The sequence below is a fragment of the Fusarium vanettenii genome (genome assembly GCF_000151355.1).
Source record: "Fusarium vanettenii 77-13-4 chromosome 7 genomic scaffold NECHAsca_9_chr7_10_0, whole genome shotgun sequence".
Lineage (NCBI taxonomy): Eukaryota > Fungi > Ascomycota > Sordariomycetes > Hypocreales > Nectriaceae > Fusarium > Fusarium vanettenii.
Window position 1 is genome coordinate 1,158,551 of NW_003315875.1, and position 21,136 is coordinate 1,179,686.

Here is a 21,136-nt window from a genome sequence, read left to right on the forward strand (position 1 = left end):
AGAAAGGGCTGGCTGACAATCCCAAAGTCTCTAGGTGATTTCCAATAACGCGTCAATAGTTGTTCAAGGACTCGTTTGTCGGCACTCCAAACACCAATCACAAATTGCGCGGCAGCCCGAGGCGAGCGGTGAAAGGTGGGGATCTGCAGCCTTCGTCCAGCTAGGTATCAATATTAATGCGCCATCTACGGGCCGAGGCGGGCTGTGCCGCGCGTAGGCCACACGGATAATTGGTCGAGGCGTTGCTAGCCAGGGCTTTCGGTGAACCTCTGTGATGAGTATGCGGGGTAGTGGTGTTTCAGCTAACCTAGAAAGTATAGTCTGTCTGTAGAATTGGATCATGAACCATCTCCGTGGCAAAAGTCTCGACACAAATCGATGACAGGTTATGATAGGTTATGACAGGTTATGACAGGTTATGACAGGTTCCAGAACCAGCCATCTATTGAACCCATCTAGCGGTATTCTGCATAGATCAACTTGGTTCAGCATAAGGCTGGCTGAAGAGGTAAACTTGGCGATCTTTAATGTCGAACAGGCACCAGACCGAAATCGCCGGGCTGGAACGTATGGACAGTTCCAAGTGAGACAATTCGCAGCACCCTGCAAGTATGCAACCTTTTTGATGTTTTACCATATAATCGTGGCGAGCTGAGCTGATGGTAATGGGGGAAAAAATAGATAAAATCCCGAGCGGCCTAGAACCAGGACACCAACGTTTGGCTGTCTGTGCGGATACCTGGGGTGGGACAGCCGCGTAATCTAGGTACTCAGCGCAAGGGTTAATTCTTAGACGTGTACGTCTAGCTAGCCACAAATTAAGCCATTTCCCGTCACTACCTGGGATGCTTTACCATGTTTGTTTGTGGGTTTTGTGTATGTAATTGTGTTCTCTGTGGTTGCTACGCGGGCCATCTCGTCCATCACGGGCCCATAAGTTGTACCTCACAGATTCTCCCCAAGCTTCTTTGAGCGTCAATCAACATGCGCCAGGGCACTCAACTTATTGATCGCCGGGTAGTGAACCACGGTCATCGCGCAGTATCTCCTGCGCCACCCGCGTGTACTTGGCCTCGTTCAGTCTAGACCACAGTCAACCGGGCAGGCCATCCGTCTCAGCCAGCCATCTGTAACATACACTAACTGTAAAAGAACGCAGTATGAGACAAAGCGATTAGCTTTTACTGATAGGCTAGCAAAGCACTATTGTCTGCAATTCACATTCACCATCTGGGCCCCCTGTCAAGCCACCACGCCACTATTTCCTTTTCTTATTCCCTGCGTTACGGATTGCCTTTCAACAATACCTTGATATTGAGGATAGCTGAGGCCCGCCATGACGCGTCTTAAGCCTTTTCACCTAGATGGGGGGAGGACGTTCAATAGTCTTAGTCTGAGCTTCACTCGGAGCTGTTAGTCTCTGTTTCGTTAGTCTGGTCTTCCGGTGCGTCAGGATCAAACCCTTGGCAGCTGAACCTTGGTAAAACCCAACATTCTGGCCAAGACACGATGAGCTGAAAATTGGCCACAAGCTAGAAGTGGTCTACCGTAGCACCGCCACTACGTCTCAGTCTCTTAACCCATCCCCAGCTTCTTCATTTCCTGCGCCGGTCACCTCTTATATCCTGCCCTCTCCCAATTCTTTCTTCATTGGACAAGCGAAGCTTCAGTCACAACCAATTCCTCGTCTTCCTCCTCTTTCATCCGTTCTTGTCATTGGTTCTCCAGCTGTTCACCATGTTGGTATCGCGAGCCGCTATCATCGCGACGTTCTGTCTAGCGAATCTAGCGACTGCCGCAGACCGTAAGCTTTTCTTTCGCTTCAATACCCCCATTCTAAGCATGCATGGATCACCCATTTACTGAACAATTGTAGCATCTGCATCCACTAGAGTCATTGAGTCGACCTCGATCACGACCAGGAGGCCCAGCGAACAGCCCTCCACACACCCTGACGACAAGATAATGGGGCCATGCGGTGGCCATATCAAAGAATGCGGAGTTCACGACAAGGCCAAGATTGTATACATACCTAAAAGTACCGTAACAATCACCAACGAGATTGTTTCGACTTCAATAACGGTATGTTCCCGTAGCAAAGCCCATTTGTTCCCCAAGGCAGACATACTAAGGCAGAAATTAGACACTTCCACCGCAAATCAATTACATCACCGAAGTAAAGGTGGAAATAGTCAACAACGTAACTCAAGGTCTGTACATGGTACCCCAGTCAGAGACTGTGTATACTAGAAGAAGTAACTGACATGTAATGGTATCAAGGTCACTGCCGTGAAACCGTCTGGCTTGACGGTGACGCTGTCACCGTCAAAGTCGATGTTAAAATCGTGGATATCGAGGAAATCATTCCCATTTCCAACGTAACTGTCTATACCACCACCACCGTCACTGCTAATGCAACTGAACAATGTTTCGTTGAAAACACCAAGACCCTCCAATCTGGCCCCCCTTCGTCACGACAGCCGGCTGAGCGCTCAGCTACGACGAGCCTCAGCCCTTCTGCAAATGCAGATGCGGCAGTGGGCACTGACGAATCCAGAGAGGGTTCTTATCCTGCGAGCTTTGGGTCAGAGGGTGTTGAAAACCTACTTGTTAGACAAGATGAGTTAGACTTGGAAAGTGATTAAGCTAGGAGTATTACTATAGTTCAGAGTCATCTCATCTAGACACAGAGACTTGGGACCGAAGCGTCCGGTTGACTTGCCGCTATGCAAGTCGATGTAAACCGAAGTTATTGTTGCAACATTTGTGAATTAGATAGAAGCACGTGACCTTGGGCACACTCTGGTCTAACCTTGTGTTCACCTCCTCTCATACAACCACGTGGCACGAAAGGGGGCGTAGCTCCAAGTTTTCAACTTACTAGGCTATTCGTATAATGGATTTCTTACCCTCCTAACTACACGCTCATTATATTCTAGAAGAAAGCACTCGGAATGCCTCATGAGAATTCGTTCCGTAGGGTAAGAGCGGCCGAGCCGAGGGTGAGTAACCGGTGAGGCGTGCCTAAGCAGCGACCCCAAAAGCGGCGACAAGTCTGCGTCGAGATTCGCATGTCATAAAAAAGGACCCCCATGATCCAACTTTACATCGTTGCAGAAGAAATGGAGTTTCTAGTTATGTTACCCGTCAACTGACACGGCCGTAACTAGAAAGTTTCCTCTGTTGTTGGCTCCCTTCGACAACCAATAAACCACCTAGAAGGCCTCCAGAATGGAGGTAGGAAGAGCTCCACTAGCATCGACATGAAGCAGAGTTCATGCAATAAAATGAAAGTCTTCAAAGCGTACCTAACCAGCTCTAGTATGTAGATTAGGATGATGAGGAAGGTTGAGGCGGCTGTAGTCCCGAGAGACAGTCGCTGTCGGTGGTTTTGATAATCCATGGTTCCTACGGGATTCTCGGCTTATTCAAAATCGTGGCAGCTCAAGCTCAGGCTGATTTCTACTGAAGGCTATCGCAATTTTTCAATGGGTGTTAGTAGATGTGGACTCTTGTGTCTTGCACATAGCCTCTTATAGTCCGCCAGATTTTATGTACAATGGCCATGTTCATTTATGTTCACCTGATCCAATATGTTCATTCGAATCAATCCCAGCTTTGTCCTTCAGCCCTTTGTAAGTATTTTGTCACCAGATGATCAGAGAACAACGCAAGCTGCCGAACTGCACAAACATTCTGTTTACTCATAATCAGGAGTAGAGAAACAGCTAACAGCACGCGCAAATATCAAAGGATCACGGTTTAAAGTGTGGGCTCGATACTGCAGGTTAGATTGGTGAAGGCGGACTAGCACTGGAGGATTAGATGGGAGATCAACGGCATCACTTGCTTCCCCTAAGTTCAATTAGACATACGATGTATTCAAGTTTGATTCAACGTTTTTCTTTTTCCGGCCCGGGTATTTTTATCACTCCGTGTCGGTACAAGTACATCTAACCATGCCGCAGGGCACGCTGTAAATCGCAGTCAGTGCCCAGTATCTCTTTTCAGAGATTAATTCACCTCGAACTACGTATTCATCGCATTTTTCTATATCATAGAGCCATGAAGAGCCTCTCCAGTAGACAATTTGGCCCCGCAATGCCGACATGGGTAAGCCGGTCTGTTGGTTGGCATCCTCCGGATAAACGGCACTCGAATGCTAATGAGTCAAATCTCACCTCCCAGGTCACAAATTTCAACGTCAACACCATCATACGAAACTAAATCAAGACTCATCGTATCCAAAGATGTCCAATATTCAGCATGAATCTCACAATCGAGCCCCACGACTCCAGACCAGATTTCGATCCAGCTGTGATGCATGTGGACAGGCAAAGGTGCGCCACGTTTCTCCCAGTCGTGCAGAGTGGCTGAATAACCTCAAATCTTCCAGATCAAATGCGACCGTGGCCGCCCTGCTTGTTCTCGCTGCATCGCTCAAGGCCTGGGCTGCGTGTATGGAGTCTCTAGGAAAGCTGGCAAGCCTCCACGACGGAGGCTTGCCAGCCCTCTGCAAGTCCGGTCGAGCCCCGGTATGCCGGAGATTCCAGAGATTGGCCTCACTTGCAATGACCAGGGCGATCTTGATATGATGCTCGGCCTGGCTGAGTCAAACTTGATCCTCGATGACCCCTTTTCTACCTCTCACGACATCTTCCAGCCTTGGCTTTCGTTAAATAACCTTGAAAGCCCAGCAATACTGGAACCCGCCGAAAGATCAACGGCGACGACACCGCCCATTACAGCGGCACGCCAATTTTGTACCCAGGAGTCCAAAGACATCATGCGTCGGCTATATTGCGCCAACCCTTCGGCTCCTATTTCTGATGGAGTGCCAGCACGTACATTAGACCTCGATTCAGTTCTGACACGTAATCGCGACGTGGTAGGGCGCTTGGGGCTGCTTCTCAAATGCCCCTGTGCGCGATTACCACACACAGCCATGCTATACGCTTCTATAGTATCTAGAGTCCTACTATGGTACAAACAAGCTATCTCGAACACGAACGACACAGGAATGTCATACCCACCAACTCCCGGAGCACCGGGCTCAACCACGTCATCAACCAGCGGCGACTCACTTAGTAGCTCAGGCGCGGGAGCCACTAGTGATAAGATGGGAGTATCCGTTCTCCGAACAGCTCTCACCGTGGGGACTTTCCAGAGCCATGATCATGACTTGCAGGCGGCCTTGACGAACACTCTGATTCAGAGCGAGCTGAAGAGAGTGGGAAGCCTCATTACCGTGTTCCTTTCTCTGGGGACAGAGACATACGACCCAGGGGCCGCTTGTCCCGCTGCTGAGGAACTGGGGACGAACTTGGCAGATAAAAACTTGGTGGCCAGCCTTGGCGCCTGGCTTCAGACTGAGTATAGGGGCATAGTGGCCAAGGCGAGGTCAAGCTCCACCGCAGTAGAGTAGGAACGTAGCTCCTCCTTAATTGCGGCATTTTAAAACGAGTTTGAGAACCATATGTTGCGTCTCTCACCAATTCACAATGAGAATTCGCGTTCAACGCGACGTATTTGCTCCAGTGCGTTGGCCTGACTCCTGCCTCAACAAGGTCAATGGACAGTTTGTTACCTATCGCTGAATATGGTGACAGGTCAAAATGCACCATTTGATTACAGATTATTGAGATTCAAGGCATCATACATTATCTTCAATGTCTAATTATACAAGCGAAGTCTCTGCTCCATGTGTCTTGCTGGGGCTTGGCAGGTATCCTCGGTACCTCTCATGATAACCCTCAACATGGCCAGTGTCCAAGTCAGCGGCACATCCACTAGGAGGACGCTTTCTCAATGTCGCTTGTTGAAGGCGAAGCGGAATTCGCCTTGGGTTTAGTCTCTATCGAGCCATGCCCACCCTTCTTAACACTCTTCCACTCCAACAAGGCGGCGGGAAGAGCACTGAGACACGCCATGATCAGGGCAATCTGAAAGGTCTTTCGGAGAGCCTGATTATAAGCGTCAACCACTTGATCGATGTGCTCAGCGGGTATGACGTTGCGGAAGCCCGTGGCACCAGCGTTGATGACGTCCATGCCACTCACACCAGAGATTCCAAGATCATTGATGTAGTGTAGCAACCTCTCGTTGAGCACGTTATTCGCGGCGCTGATCAACACGGCACCGCCCAAGCCTTGGAATAGCATCGATACCGAGATTCCAATAGGAATGTCGCGAGGGGATAACACGATCTGGGCCGCAACTTGGGGAAGTTGGAAGCCACAGCCAGATCCGAAGCCAAAGAGGATCTGGTAGCCAATCCACTTGCCCGCGCTCGTGTTAGATCCAAGAGTAGTCAAGAGGCCGGCACCGATGGGGGCAATGATTACCGCCAGGTAGATGAAGGGGACGTAGTATCCGATCTTGCTTGTTCCGAAGCCCGCGAAGAGGATGCCAATGACATTGGGGAGAATGAGAGGGATCGTGTCGATACCTGACTTGAGAGCGGTTGCCCCTTTGACAGCCTGAAAGTAGATGAAGGGGACGTAGTATCCGATCTTGCTTGTTCCGAAGCCCGCGAAGAGGATGCCAATGACATTGGGGAGAATGAGAGGGATCGTGTCGATACCTGACTTGAGAGCGGTTGCCCCTTTGACAGCCTGAAAGTAGATGGGTATGAAGTAGCTGAGAAGAAAGAAGGTACCCGCGAGGCAAAATGTGAACAAACTCGAAGCAAAGATTGTTCGTTGTTTGGCAATGCGAGGTGGGACTATTGTTGTTTGTTAGTTGAACGTTGATTGAGAAGTTCCAAGAATCTTACCAGTCCCTGCCTCACCTAGCCAGATCTGACTGCAGACAAACGCAATGAGCGTGACACCGAAGACCACAAACAAGGCAATAATTTGACCACTGTTCCAGGCGTAAGTGGTGCCTCCCCACTGTCCTCTGTTAGCGTTGATCTCCGAGTGAACAAAGAGGACAATGCGTACCTGGAGAGTGAACAAAAGACAAATTATACTCGGAACAAACAGGACGAATCCAATGGGGTCAAGATTCCACAGGAGTCCCAAGATTCTTTGTTCCTTGAGGGGATTGGGCTTCGAGGGCAGGCGTAAAGAGAAGACGATGAAAGCGGCCGAGACTGCGCCAAGAGGGAGGTTGATGTAGAAGCACCAGCGCCAGGATACCTTGTCAGTGAATGCTCCACCTACCAGTGGTCCCACGACAGAAGCAATTCCGAATATTCCACCGTAAAGACTCTGGTACGTGGCTCGCTTCTCCATGGGTGTGATGTTGGCGATGATGATGAGGCCGCCGCTGGAGATGCCAGCACACCCAACACCAGCGATCGTGCGCTATGGGGCCTATATTAGCGTCCAACACAATCAAGACATGAAATAAGAGAGGAAGCACTCACACCAACAATAAGCATTTCCGAGGACTGGGCAGCTGCGCAGAGAATCGAGCCAATCTCAAAGATGAACAAGGCAGCAAGAAAGGTCCATTTGAGACTAAAGAAACGGAAGCATTTCCCAAAAGGCAGTTGAAAGGCTTTCATATGTCAGTTTAGGTCAAAAAGTCTCACATTGGTTGCATACCACATTTCGTCAGGAGATAAGACGACCCGTACCAACCCACATCTTGTAGTGCGTGGAACTGGTCAGTGATTCGTGGAATGGCCGTGGCAATGATGGTGCTGTCCAGCGCAACGCAAAAGAGAGAGATGAAGAGAGCGAACAGGGTCATTCCAAAAGCGAAGCCTGTCGGATACGAAGGAGCTGGCGGTGACTGAGCCGCCCGAGGCTTTGGCATAGCGCTTTGTTGAGCCATGGTTGGAGCTAAAAGTTGTGTATTCAAGCGTCTTATTGAGCGGAGTTTGAAGTGAGAAGATGATTTCACATTCCAAAACGATTCCTTTGCGGTCTATATAGTACCTCTGTGACATCTCTTGTTGGTTCTTACACCGGAGGTGAAGCCATTCGGATACCGAAGATTCACCCCTATTGGTCAGATGAAATGTCCCGGACCCGCAATCGAGAGCTGCCTCACCCAGTCATCAAGGCAAAGAAGTGACTAACATCAGCATTGCGAAGTCATAAAACTCTTTAGTTCGGTCCGAGAAGTGCTAATTGGGATCCGGGGCCGTGATTTGTGATACCCATAAGATGTAAGTTCGATCGCTAGCTAGCTGGTGTAGCTTCATGTCAATTTATTAGTTCATCGCTCATCTCAACCTGAAAGAGTTAATAAGGGATGACCTCGTAAGAAGCTTGCTTAGGCTAATTACAGTCCTATCGCCTTCTATCAATAACACCCCTTTCACTCAATCCCATGCAAACCAGCTCTTAGTGTCCTTAGCTTATAGGCCGTTCCAAATCCCAAACCGGCTTGATCCGCCGCCAGAAACCAGACCACTTCAATAGGCCACAGAAGTTCCAATAATACTACGGCTATGGCAGATCATCAGAAGCGGGAATATTTGTGCATTACGGAGTAAAAGGCCGATGGAAGTGTCATCAATGCCATGTCTATCATGACCTAGAATCGCAGTGAACTATCTCGTCCCCACCTCGTCAGTAACATGTCCCACCTATTCCTAGCTGGCTAGGAGTTGCTTTGAGCAAGGGTGCCAATTAGTTCACCGGGTCAAATAGTGTTTACTTTTCCAAAACAACCTTTTTGTCTCGTCGATAAAGTGATGAGGTCATTGTGAGATCACACGGTGCATGCAGGTGATAGCATCAAGCAAAGAGATGAGATGCCAAAACGGTTTTAAGCAGCTGTAGTTGAAGCATATATAAAGGCCCTGCCCTAAAAAGCTGGACTAAAAATGTACAGATAGAAGCGAAAAGTAATCCAAATCAAGAGAATCAGCACTTGGAGCGGGGAACACAGGTTCCGGCCTTTTGCAATGTTAGCAGTCGTCAGTTAAATACAATAGAATCACTCACGGCGTTCAGAACCGTTCCCTTCTTGCAGAAGCATCCAGGGACGCAGAGGGTGATGCAGACACGGTCAGGGGACGAGGTGCAGGTCTCGGGGCATGCGGAACCGCAGTCACTCCACACGCGATCGGCCTTGAAGAAACATTAGATCGAGGTCTCAGATAAATGATCAAGAAACACTTACGGGGCACTTCTGAGCCGGCTTGGGAGCAGGGCTGGCCAGGATGCCAGTAGCAAAGAGGGCGACGAGAGAGATGGAGAACTTCATTTTGAAGAGTTGATGTGAAGTGATTCAAGTGTGATCTGTTGGTGCTGAACTGTGTGGAACTTGTTGTGCAAAGAATGGATCTGCAGACGGCCAACACCGTCTTTTATAAAAATTCTAAGTTATCAAAGCTTGCAGGGTAACCGTGTCAAAAATCACATTCCTCCTCTTGAGCCGTTGTGAGGACGGCCGATTTACTCCCGCAAACGGCCCGCCACAACTAAGATTATCTCCACTCTCTGCATATCATCACATCAGCCCGCAATACGAGCTGACCCTTGGCCATGGATGAATCAACGTTCACGATAGGCATTCCGTCTCTGGGCGGAAGATGGGGAGTACCGAATTACCACCTGCGGAGCGCGGGTGCCGACCAGCAAGGCGGAACGTTTGGCCCGATTGGGCAGTGTAAGCTGACTTTTTGCGGGCAAATGCTTGATAGGATTATTTCCCAAGAGGTTGAAAGCCCAGGTTACATCCCGGCAGTCGCTGTAAGCCACAGGAGAGAAGTCATCGAGAAGCTGAAAAAGTGCTCTGTTCTCCTGATCATATGCATAAGCGTGTGGGCCTCGATGTCTAGCAATTTCAGGGCGGCACCAATGATGACGGCGAGGCGTGTCTCACATTAACTCAATGCCGTCTCAGCTGCTCATATTCCACTCAGACTGCACGGCTGTTGGCCTGATCGTCACACGGGATTCGACAAGGGAGGGACTAATGTGCCGTTGGTGGTTTGCATCGCCACCATGTCCAAGTCCTGAATGATCTGAGCCTCTGCATATCTTGGCAGTTGTCAGTTGCACAACTATCAGTAGATTGGAGACCGAAAGCAACCGTCCCAAGCCGATAGTTGGATGTAGAAGTCGGATTGGCATGTTTAATACTGAGCTGACTTCACGAGCCAAAGAGAAGATGACAACATCCCGCATAGCTTGGACTTGAATGAGACCATGTGACCTATCGTGTCTGAGCAGGCCAAGTCAGTTCGATTATGAGTTTTTCAGCCACAACTCTCATGTTGCATTGGCTGAATGAAACGTGGCCAGGGATCGACAAAAAATTTCTTCACCTGGCAGGGCACAGACTTGGTCTGCAGCTTGAGAATGGCTTCTCATTGGATATCTTTTTACCTCAAATACCTCGTCTTGGCACATTTTGAAGTGAGGCGGAGCAAGTCTTGTCAGTCTGGGCAGCTACCAACATTGAACTTTTGATGCTGAGAAGAACTTTTGAGTAGAGATTCTTGACTGGCCGCGCGGCGCTTTACGTACAAAATACCTGATTCGTGCATCAACATAACTAACACGTGAAAGCTGCATAGACACGGACCTGCTCATTCACAGATCAAGGCTTTGGGATACCAACAATGGTGCTTCAGGCCCATCAATCCACCTCGGTGAGTCCGAATGTCTCAGCCAAGATGTTTGCTTTCTGTCTTTGATCTGGAAACCTCCAATTTCCACCTAGGTAATGACAAAGGTCCTTCGTATCGGGATCGCATATAGCATCAAGTGTGGCAATTTCGAGACAAGAGTTCGTTGCCAAGTCCTATCCCTAGTCGTCATGATGCAACTTCAAGTCCATGCGGCTAGGCAGGATTCAGAAGGTGTAAAAATCTCATGATCATTCCTCGAACAAATTTTTCAGTGAAAATTTTGCAGAACTTGTCGAGGAATTGATGGTGCAATGCTGTATTAAGCTCTGATAAATGGCAGAGGGAGACAGTCGTCATGGTTATCAACGGATGATGAACAAGCACCAGGAACATAGCGAGGAGTTACTGCTACTACATGCGAAATGGAGGGCACGCGATACAGTCCCGAAGCGATCTTAGTACCCCCAGAACCGATATTATTGTGTCTTTAATGCAGCATATCCATGATGACAGATAAAATTAGGCCACTTGTGCAATCAACGTCCTTTTGGCATGGGCCAACGGAATTCAAACTAACCCGGGAGGAATTGTTCTTTTACCCATCCTCGAACAGATGGCAGCACGGCTGCTCGCCTAAGCTCACTAGCAACACTGTGGAACCAGATGACAAATCGGCGGTTTTCTATGAACTTGACAATTCGTGTTGCTGAAAAAGAGCTCGGGCGATAGTTATCGAATTGGGCTATTTTGGTGGCCTGGCTCCCCTCCTCCTTGTCTACTCAGTGAATGATGCAAGTTGTGAATTCCAAATAATCATTATTTGGAATCTATGGGTGAGATTGACTAGCAGGGATATAATAGCACCACTCGCCAGCCAGAGTTGGGTACCTTGGCTTACAAATATGGTCACCGAGGCATCACGGGGTTTGTTCAAAGCCCGATGACAGAAGCCGAGTCGGCGATCAAATGGTGGTTTACAACTAGATAATGCTTTCCATGCCGACTTGAGTTCTCTGCATGCCCTCACTCTTTGAAAAGAGAAACTTCATAATTCAACATTTATTGACCTATCTGTTCCCTCAGCCGGCAGCAACTACTCTCGATCATGTCTTTTACCAGTTCGACTGCCAAGCCACCTCTCGTCGAGGTTGACAGCCTCGAGATACATGTTCTAGTGAATGACGAGATTGACCAAATCTCACCGAGCCCAAATCCTCGAGTCCAACACACACAGTCTTTTGCTGGTGTTCCTCTTAGCCGAGTCCCTGACCCTGCGGCTCGTGGTGGGGCTAACTGGGAGATGCCAATGCGAAATATCTGCTGTGGCGCCCACGGCCTCTCCCTGTTTATCGTAAGTGTGGCGTTACTTGGTCTTGAAGTGTAGAAACTGATGTCTTCGTTAGACGGCAACGAAAGACGGCCAAAGCCGCACGCTCCTCTTTGATGCTGGGCCGGAGGAAGACGTGTTCGAGAAGAATGCGAAACGATTGAGACTCCAGATGAGTGACGTGGAAGTGATTGCACTCTCTCACTGGCACCGAGATCATTCTGGTGGTTTACTTTCCGCCATTCGACTCATCAATGACGGCAAAGCCGAAGGCGCTTCTGTGACCGTCGCCCTACCCCCGGACCGGCCAGACTACCGAGGTGTCATGTTTGAAGAGCCTATCTCTCTCGAGCCGGATCCCACCCTCGAGGATATTCAAGGCGTCGGAGGAAAGGTGAAAGTGATGAGCCATGCTGGTACTGTTCTAGACGGCATGTTCCTGGTCTCTGGTGATATTCCTCGGCGAACATCTTATGAAGGCGGGATTCCCGGTGGTATCAGATACGATTCAGCAACCGAGAAGTGGACTTCAGACGAGTTGATCATGGAGGAGCGTTTTGTCATGTGCAAACTCAAAGGTGTGTTTCCAACTTTCAAGCCGTCAAGTTTTGATCGCTAATAATGCATACACACAGGTAAGGGTCTGGTCATTTTCACAGGCTGCAGTCATGCTGGCCTAATCAACATCGCCAAGAACGCCAGAGAGCTTGATGAGAGTCCTATTTATTCCATCGTCGGCGGTTATCACCTGGCGGATGCGTCTGCCGAGAAGATGGACCACAGTATCAAGGATCTGAAGGACCTTGAACCAGCTCTGCTCATGCCAGGGCATTGTACGGGGTGGAGGTTCAAGGGACTCATTGAGAAGGAAATGCCTGGGCAAATGGCTCCTATTTTCGGTGGCACCAAGTACACCCTCTAGTTAAGTGACATGCATTGAAGGGTGGGTTCTCCAACTGAGTGGTTGCTCGTTAGAAAGGCGGCTACAGGGAGGTAAAAAAGACAATGAGGTAACCACGGCAAGTCCCAGATGACGTGTGCCATAGACTCGAGATGAAGTGAATAGTAAACACGATGAAACGCAAAAAAAAAGTCTAGGACATGTTGTTGTTCTTGAATGTTGCTGTGCCTCCACCAGGGATCGAACCTGGGACCTTGTCATTACTAGTGACACGCTCTACCACTGAGCCATAGAGGCTGGCTTCTGATTGGTTGACATGGCATGAGTGGAAATGGCCTTGTGTGGGAGCCAGTCGGACATTCAGACACCACATGTCGAATTCTGATGAGAGTGAAGACAGGCTACAGAAAGAGGCAGGAACACTTAGCCCTGTCCACTTCGGTGAACCCATCGATTGGCCTCTATCTAGCATTGAATTGGTACCCGTCGCCCAATACATAGCGAGAACGCGTGGCTCCTGTAGAACACACCACTCGGTCCTAGACCTCTTTGTCTGGCGGTATGGGCTAGTTATCAGGCTACTGAGAACGCGAAATGTTTCATGTTGCAGTCTGGAGTCCATAAAGCACATCGTCTGGAACTGATGAGAGCCACCAGGAATGCAAGGGAGGGACATGTAGATCACCAGGTTTGTGATCATGCGTTATAAAGGTCTTAGACTGTGTAAGTAACTGCATTATCTACCAGTGTGCCTAAGTTTCTGCTTTCATTTACGGGCAGTACAGAACGAAGCGCACGACAAGACCATGTCTCGAAGTCCAACTCCAGGCCTCAAGATGGGGCAGCGACACCGCTATCCAGAACTTTCAGATCTCAGTTGATCAAAGTTCAACTCCTAATAGTCCAAAAGGAAGACCCTCGTGAATTCATCCTATTCCTTCCGAAACTAGGCCAGATGCGCTGTCTTGGGCCTAACTCAAGGGGCTACGGGCTAAGGAGTGCAGTAAGCAGGGCCGGCGATACACGTAGAGATGGTCAGAACGAACCTGGGGAGTTTGGCTAATGCATCAACAGAATTCTTAATATCTTGGGCTTTGGGTTTCAAGGAGATTTCACTAAATGTCTTAGGGCTATTTGCTGAGCCTTTTCTCTGTGGTCAGCAGAAGGATCGCCAGTTCTCACCACCTCGAGATCGACTCTCTCAAAATAATCCGTTGATGTTGTGTTTTCCGCATCATTCACCAGTGCCAAAGGATAGAAACATGCACATGTATGCCCGCCGCTTGGAGGACATTCAACCGACATCCTCTTAGTTCTTTTTTCGACCAGCTGTCTTTACCCAAGTTGTATGAAGTCTTGACTCGAAAAAATGCTGACAAGTCCCCAACTAGACATCTAAACTTGGCACACCAAAGACGGAACTCGGTTGTTTCACATATGATGCAGATGGGCGAGGATCCCAAGGTGATGCAAAACTAGGAACGCACGTGGCTATCAGCCAAGACTGCAGTGCGCCATGGCAATCTCCAACTTCTCCAACTTATCAGCACCTCAGTCTTGGCCTGGTACTTCACCCTGGCTGCTTCGGCAATGCATCTCGCCAAGGAGGCTTGGCGATGCAGCCTCATATATCCTGGCACCAACGACAGCCAAGAAAGATATGTGCTCGCTGGATCTATGCGACAGGGAAACAATGCAAGTTATTATTTAAGCCTCTCGCCTAGCATTTCATCGTTCGGTTTGTACTGCGAGAAGGCCGCGAAGGGTTGGCCACAGTGGTGTCATGTGGATGGGACGATGCGCGGCTGTTAGTTGCGGTAACAGCAGCATGCTGGTCGGATCCGGCTTCTCACTCTAAGCTTGACGATTATGACTTTCTTTTGACCTACAGCAGAACCACAACAGCTGATACACTGATCTGACGGAGCTTAGTAGGAAATAGAATATGTGAGCGTGCAAAAGTAGCTTGGGCGCTAGATGTTCAGTTACAGGGCTTAACAAGCGCGATGCTGAGCAACCCCAGTATCAAACTACAAGCTGTCTATACTCCCACTTGTGTCTAGGTAGGTGTTTATAGCTTGATATAAATATGCTGTAGTTTCTCTTCTCAGGGATTTCAGTGCGGTCGAGAAGGTTCTACCTTGGTGTTTTGGAGTCCTCTCGGTGCACTTCACGCAGATATATAGTTCACGGGCCGTTCTAATTACTAACTTGCGAGTTAGTAAATAGTCAGTCTTGACCTCTTACGGTTAACCGTCTCTGTATCTCTCTCAATAGCGCAAACTCTTCTCGACAACTCCTCTTTTTGTGGTGCTCACAACGCCATTTCAAATTCAAGCCAAGCGTCGTCTTTCCCCGCGTTGAGAACCCTTTCGGCATCACGATTGTTGATCTGGGGAAGCCTATTTGATGGGCCAAGTTTGTCTATTACGTACAACATCTCAGGATCTGTGAAAAATGGAGACGGTTTCGCGTGCTCGCCAAGCTTCAGTTCTTGCTACGTAACAGATCCAAAGAAATCGTGGAGAGGAGGAGGAGAACGCGAGTCCACTGAAAAAAAACTGGACGCGACGCGGAGAAAATGTCCACTGAAAAAGGTCGTGACTCACGACAACGCGCTCAGGCCGTTGAGAGCCCTCGTGAGTGGGAATGCATCCAGGGCTTTGGAACGCAGGCATTTACTCGCGAGGGAAGCCTTGTTATGCTTACTGTCGAGTATGGAGAAGATGTTACGTACGAATCTGATGGAATCTTGAGGATGGAATGCGACATGGAGATTCTTGTACTTTTCTTCGTGAGCATGCCCTGACAGTTGGAAAGCGATCGTCCAAGTTTGCTCGACTGGTCTAGATGACAAAGAATCATGATTCTCTTACTCTTGCGCCCGCTCAGGGGCACATGTTGGGTTTTGCTTACGCCTTGTCGTGACACATTGTTACCCTGACCAACTGGAGGTTCGGGCGGTCGCCGGTGGAGGTGGAACAGCGATGATCCCTCGTAATATTTCGGCCTTTTTTTTGTGTCTTTTTTGTGTCTTTTTCGTGCGAGTTTTGGTGTCGCAAACAACGTTTCAATTATTCCTGTTAAACACAACATCAAAATTAAGTTTCCGACCCTTTCCTCGCTTCAAAATAGCGTCTTTCTTCACAAAATCCATTCCAAACCATCACGTGTAGGGTAAGACGTCCCCGGCCAACTCGGCTTGCGGCTCATGACCAGGGGCATGAAACGGGAGGCCCGAAGACGCTAGACCCCAAACGAGAAGGTGTTTATGCATCTTCCCATGCTTGGCGATCTCTCTGCTCATCCGTGGATCCCTCGCCTTCGAGAAAAACCACTCGCTTTTCCATCACAAGCCGCAGAAGCGTCAATGCTCAACAATCTCGGCTGCCTCTCTCACGGGCCGACCGGTTCTGGAAGGTCGACCGGCTTCGGAGGCCCGGGTTTAACTATTCGTAATGGAAACTTGGTTCCGCCTGGTTTCGGGTGGAGAGGGTTCCTCTCTATCCTAGACGGGTCCGTCGCGGAAGTGGTCGCTACTCGTTGGACCAATGTGGAGAGCTCCTGAATTGTGGAATCTTTAACGTCACGGAATCCAGTATAATGTCATTCACCTTAGTGTTTTGTTACGTACGAAATACCTTTTGATCTCTCGTCTTGGCCTCTCTCGCGTGATTAATGTCTTGAATCCTGGACACGTTCTCGCCCCTTTGTCCTACTCCACGGGTCTCCTCTCTACCCCATTCGCCCTCATCTTGGCTTTCTCAACCCCATGGGGACCAGAGAAGGTGATGGGGCCAGACGTTTCTCCACTCCCTATCGCGCCTGGTTAACCAACAACAGACAAGACTCGTTCCATCCTCCGCTCTCACGCTGCGCCCCGACAGGCCCAATCCCCTGGATCCCGTCACCGTTCGCTCTATCGTAATGCTCGTCATGAACTAACACGTAATAATTGGGCCCCGCGGGTGCTTCGAGACTGATACCTGACCCGGTCAATGCTCATCGCTCTCGAGGTATAAGTTGATCTTGGCCAGACACATTATTCTCAGCTTCACTCCATCATTCTTCACTCAACACCTTCTCCGCCTCTTGGCACATCTTTACTCCTGTCGATCCTTTCCAGACTTGCCTCTTCCATCCATCACAATGTCGACCTCCTCTGAGAAGGACGTGAAGCGCGACTTCGGCCAAGATCCCGAATTCCAGGCCCCCCAATCACACGCCGACGAGACCATTGCCCACGATGCCGTCTTTGGAGAAATCACTGACAAGGGCCCCAATTACCGCAACGTGAGCGCGCCTATTCCCGAAGGCGAGACGCTAGAATTTTTCCAGAAGGCGAGCTAACGCTTGACTGCAGGTCGGTTGGATCGGTACCGTCGCTCTCATGATGAAGACCCAGATCGGACTTGGTGTCTTGTCTATCCCCGCTGTCTTTCACTCTCTGGGTCTTGTCCCTGGCCTGGTTGCCCTTATCGCTATTGCTATCATCACCACCTGGTCTGGATATGTCGTCGGTACCTTCAAGCTTCGTCACCCTGAGGTCTACGGCATTGATGATGCTGGTGCTCTTATGTTCGGCCGCATGGGTCGCGAAGTCTTTGGCATTGCCTTCTGCCTTTGTACGCCACAGCCTGACATTCAATGACTCCCAACTGGTCGCTAACTTATCTAGTCTGGATCTTTGTCGCCGGCTCTGGTATGCTTGGTATCTCGATCGCCCTCAACGCCGTCTCCACGCACGGCGCATGCACTGCCATTTTCGTGGCCGTCGCCGCCATCATCGGCTTCGGTCTTGCCAGCATCCAAACTCTGGGCCGCATCAGCTGGCTCGCCTGGGTTGGACTCGTCTGCCTTCTCACTGCCATCTTCACTGTCACCATCGCCGTCGGTGTTCAAGACCGTCCCGCCGATGCCCCCCAGGACGGCACCTGGAAGTCGGACTACAAGATCGTCAACAAGGGAACTCCCTTCACTGAGGCCATCTCTGCTGTCTCGTCGCTCATCTTTGCCTATGCTGGCACTCCCGCTTACTTTGCCATTGCTGCTGAGATGCGCAACCCCCAGCACTACACTCGATCTCTCATTGTCTGCCAGGCCGGCATGACCATCACCTACATTGTCATCGGCTGTGTTGTTTATATCTACTGCGGCTCTTATGTTGCTACCCCCGCTCTTGGTTCCGCCGGTGCCATGATCAAGAAGGTTGCCTATGGTCTTGCCCTGCCCGGTCTTATTGCCTCGACCACCCTCGTCATTCACGTAAGCACCTTCTTCCCCTCTCAATAGTATCCATTAGATAACTAACAAGTACACAGTACTCTGCCAAGTACGCTTTCGTTCGCATGCTCCGCGGCTCTAAGCATCTCACTTCCAACTCTCTTACTCACTGGGTCACCTGGATCGGCTGCACCACCACTGCCACTATCATTGCCTACCTCATCGCCAGTGGCATTCCCGTCTTCGGTGGTCTCGTGTCCCTCGTCGGCGCTCTTCTCGGAACCCTGATGTCCTTCCAGCCCATGGGTTGCATGTGGCTCTACGACAACTGGAGCCGTCGCCGTGAGGCTACCCTTAGCTGGTACCTGATGGTTGCTTACAGCGTCTTTGTTGTCGTCTCTGGCACCTTTTTGATGATTGGTGGAACGTACGGTTCTATTGTTGGTATCATCGACTCCATGAAGGAGACTGGTGGCTCGCCAGCCTGGGCCTGCGCCGACAACTCCAACTCTGTCTAAGCTTTGACTACCTTGTTTTCTTGCTGAGTATTTAGCCTGTAATTGATATTTGCGAAGCGTTGCTTTACTGCGCTCTGCTATTGGAGAACCTCAAGTTCCAACCTAAAGACAGCTCGCCTTCCTGTGATTGATATCCTCCAATTGTTGTTGCCAAGGACGTCTCTCTTCCCAGTTCTCGGCCCAATTCCAGCACCAAGAGATTGACCACAAGACCCCCTAGCCCCCTAGCCCAGTGGCCAACACCAAGACACAGCTGAACTCCATTGAAAGTGGATTGAAACAGGCGCTGACGCCACTTCGGTTGTTATCGTGAGGCTCCGCTGCAAACTTTGCCTCCTGTGGAAAATGTCTCAGAACGCTGCCACTGCCCTTGGCGGTAGCCACTTTCTCCGGTATCGGCTACTATTTTGTATCGCGCGTTGCCCGGTCGGTTCTTCTCAATGGCCTCAATTATGCCACACAGACTACGTCATACCCGGGATATGCTTCCTGACTACTTGGCACATGAGACCATGAAGAACTGAACTATTTTGAGTGACTCGTTCAGCTTTGTTGGTGGTATTGGTGGACTTTGTTTGGTGGTTTCGGATCGAGACTGGAAATCAGGGAGACATTTCACCATAACAGCATCACCTAGGAAAGGGTTAGACCAACGGACCTTCAACACCAAAACCCTTAGCACTCAAGAGCATCGTCTTCCTGGAATTGAATGAGATGTCTCCTGTCGATGCTAGGGCACAAGTATCACGTATGCTTCTCCTCGATCATCCAAAAACGGTTCAGGTTGCGTGGTCTAGTTGGTTATGGCATCTCGCTCACACCGAGAAGGTCCCCGGTTCGATCCCGGGCGGAACCACTCTTTTTGCCTATATCGCTGATATTTCTTTTTGGATTCGCATCTTCTTGATGGAGTCAAACATTTCGCCTTCTTTTTCTTTCATCTGGCGCTGATTTGGATGTTCAACGACTGCCAGGATCACTCAGGTTGCACAAGAAATGCAAGCCTCTTTTGTGTCAATGTCCTAGCCAAAACCGCCAATGTGCACGACATCTCTCTCGATTTAATTAACGAAAAAGAACATTTTCTTGTACTTTGTCAACGTTACCAACTCGTTGGTCATCATGTTTCCATGCAGTAATTTCTGAAAGGGCACGATTGTGTAGTATTCTCATGTGGGTTTGAGGGAGAGCCTCGACACCACCATGAGTGGTTGATGCCCAATACGTATGCACGACAATAGCGTTTGGAGGCGTTGAACACGCAAAAGACGAAGATTCAAGCAGCTTACCTCGCTATGTCGGCTTGTATTTCCCTTAGCAAGATGTGGTGTATGATATCACGACAACCCTTGACCACAATGGAAGCATTTAGCTGATGATATATGGTTACCTGCGTCTGTGAACGCTTTACTTCACAGATGGTACCTTCCGCAACTGGCTCATTTGTAAGTCGAAGAGTGCGGATGGAAACTTTTCATAATGCGTAACATACACAGAAAAAAAAACATGAAAGGGCCTAATGATGCTCTCTGCGTGTATTCAAGCGGCTACTATCAGCTCACACAAAGCTTTCGTTCAATGAAACCACCCACTCACACGCATGCACTGAGACAATCTGGGCCAAAGTTCCGAGATTACCCACATTAAGCAAGTCGCCGGAATTTTCTTGGCCAGGATGAAAATGTCTATTCCGTTTGTAACATAGCGTTCTTGTCGGTAGATACCCGTGTGCCTTAAACTGTGTTCTGGGTACATCCCAAAGCCTCACTCAGACTTTACGGGCTTGGTGTGTTCTACGACGAGAGATTTCTGGGTGTTCGAGATCCCAGCTAGTCTTTCATTCCATTCCTGATAAGTGTCCATGCTAACTAGTACATAGACGCCCTCGTTGCTCTTTTGTCGGTGGCTGTGTCTTAGAAATGCTATGCTTAGGTTCGTCATTACGACGTAGATCGTAGGTTTATCATAATTCTCTTTTCAGATATCCTTGAATATATGAACAAAGCGATTGAACTCATGCTGAGAGAAGGGACACTATCGAGGTGTGTGGCGGATTTGATGCTATCGCGGGCCGAGCCGGTGAGGGACCTGAGACGGCGGCTAACACAACGCCCTGTCGGTTTAACCGTAAGTGGGCGAATGGTCCGAGAACTAGTTATACCACGGGTTACATCCCTATCTAAGCTTGTTTTGTTTCCGAGGTTTGCCCCAGGTACGGTTGCATGGTTGCTTTTTCGTTGATGTATTTGCTTGTTTGGGTACTTCTTGAGGCATGCGTGCCCTGTTCCCCCATCAGTTTTCTAGTGCGGATAATTATTTCATCATCTCGAGGAGACTATTGGAATTTGCGTCCATCTTCGATATTTTAAAGATGTTGGATCGTTAACGAAACTGGACGAGTCCCAGGGCTACCTCTCTCTCAGCGTTGCGCTGCCCACCTCATCGCCATTTCTGTAATTATTACAGATAGCTTAGGTGCAACCCAATGAATCAAACAGTATACTATGATCATATTTTAAAGGATAGAGATGAAACTTGCCGACAAAGCAAACTCCGATATACAGGTAGAACTACATTCAAGCATTATGCAATACCCTGGGGTTCAAGACCACGGGAATATCCTGTCG

General features: G+C 49.4%; 5 protein-coding genes across 5 annotated transcripts; 4 read left to right on the forward strand and 1 right to left on the reverse strand.

The window, feature by feature from the left end:
* Positions 1-1,737: 1,737 nt before the first annotated feature.
* NECHADRAFT_82926 (uncharacterized protein) lies at positions 1,738-2,645 on the forward strand (the record flags this gene model as incomplete). The annotated part of the gene is made up of 4 exons (XM_003049209.1): positions 1,738-1,804; positions 1,877-2,082; positions 2,144-2,210; positions 2,281-2,645. The coding sequence occupies 4 exons, from the start codon at positions 1,738-1,740 to the stop codon at positions 2,643-2,645; spliced, it is 705 nt and encodes a 234-aa protein (XP_003049255.1).
* Positions 2,646-4,250: 1,605 nt separating this feature from the next.
* On the forward strand, positions 4,251-5,425 carry NECHADRAFT_82927 (uncharacterized protein; the record flags this gene model as incomplete). Its single annotated transcript, XM_003049210.1, has 3 exons — positions 4,251-4,340; positions 4,397-4,922; positions 4,965-5,425. 3 exons carry the CDS (start codon positions 4,251-4,253, stop codon positions 5,423-5,425), a joined length of 1,077 nt encoding a protein of 358 aa, XP_003049256.1.
* Positions 5,426-5,789: 364 nt separating this feature from the next.
* NECHADRAFT_44897 (uncharacterized protein) lies at positions 5,790-7,767 on the reverse strand (the record flags this gene model as incomplete). Its single annotated transcript, XM_003049452.1, has 6 exons — positions 5,790-6,479; positions 6,612-6,724; positions 6,776-6,893; positions 6,945-7,310; positions 7,373-7,506; positions 7,554-7,767. The coding sequence occupies 6 exons, from the start codon at positions 7,765-7,767 to the stop codon at positions 5,790-5,792; spliced, it is 1,635 nt and encodes a 544-aa protein (XP_003049498.1).
* A 3,878-nt stretch (positions 7,768-11,645) lies between these two features.
* Positions 11,646-12,789, forward strand: NECHADRAFT_82929 (uncharacterized protein; the record flags this gene model as incomplete). Its single annotated transcript, XM_003049211.1, has 3 exons — positions 11,646-11,891; positions 11,944-12,445; positions 12,503-12,789. The coding sequence occupies 3 exons, from the start codon at positions 11,646-11,648 to the stop codon at positions 12,787-12,789; spliced, it is 1,035 nt and encodes a 344-aa protein (XP_003049257.1).
* A 4,081-nt stretch (positions 12,790-16,870) lies between these two features.
* Positions 16,871-18,509, forward strand: NECHADRAFT_104917 (uncharacterized protein; the record flags this gene model as incomplete). Its single annotated transcript, XM_003049212.1, has 4 exons — positions 16,871-17,061; positions 17,132-17,393; positions 17,447-18,033; positions 18,090-18,509. Exons 1-4 carry the CDS (start codon positions 16,918-16,920, stop codon positions 18,507-18,509), a joined length of 1,413 nt encoding a protein of 470 aa, XP_003049258.1. The 5' UTR covers positions 16,871-16,917.
* Positions 18,510-21,136: the final 2,627 nt, after the last annotated feature.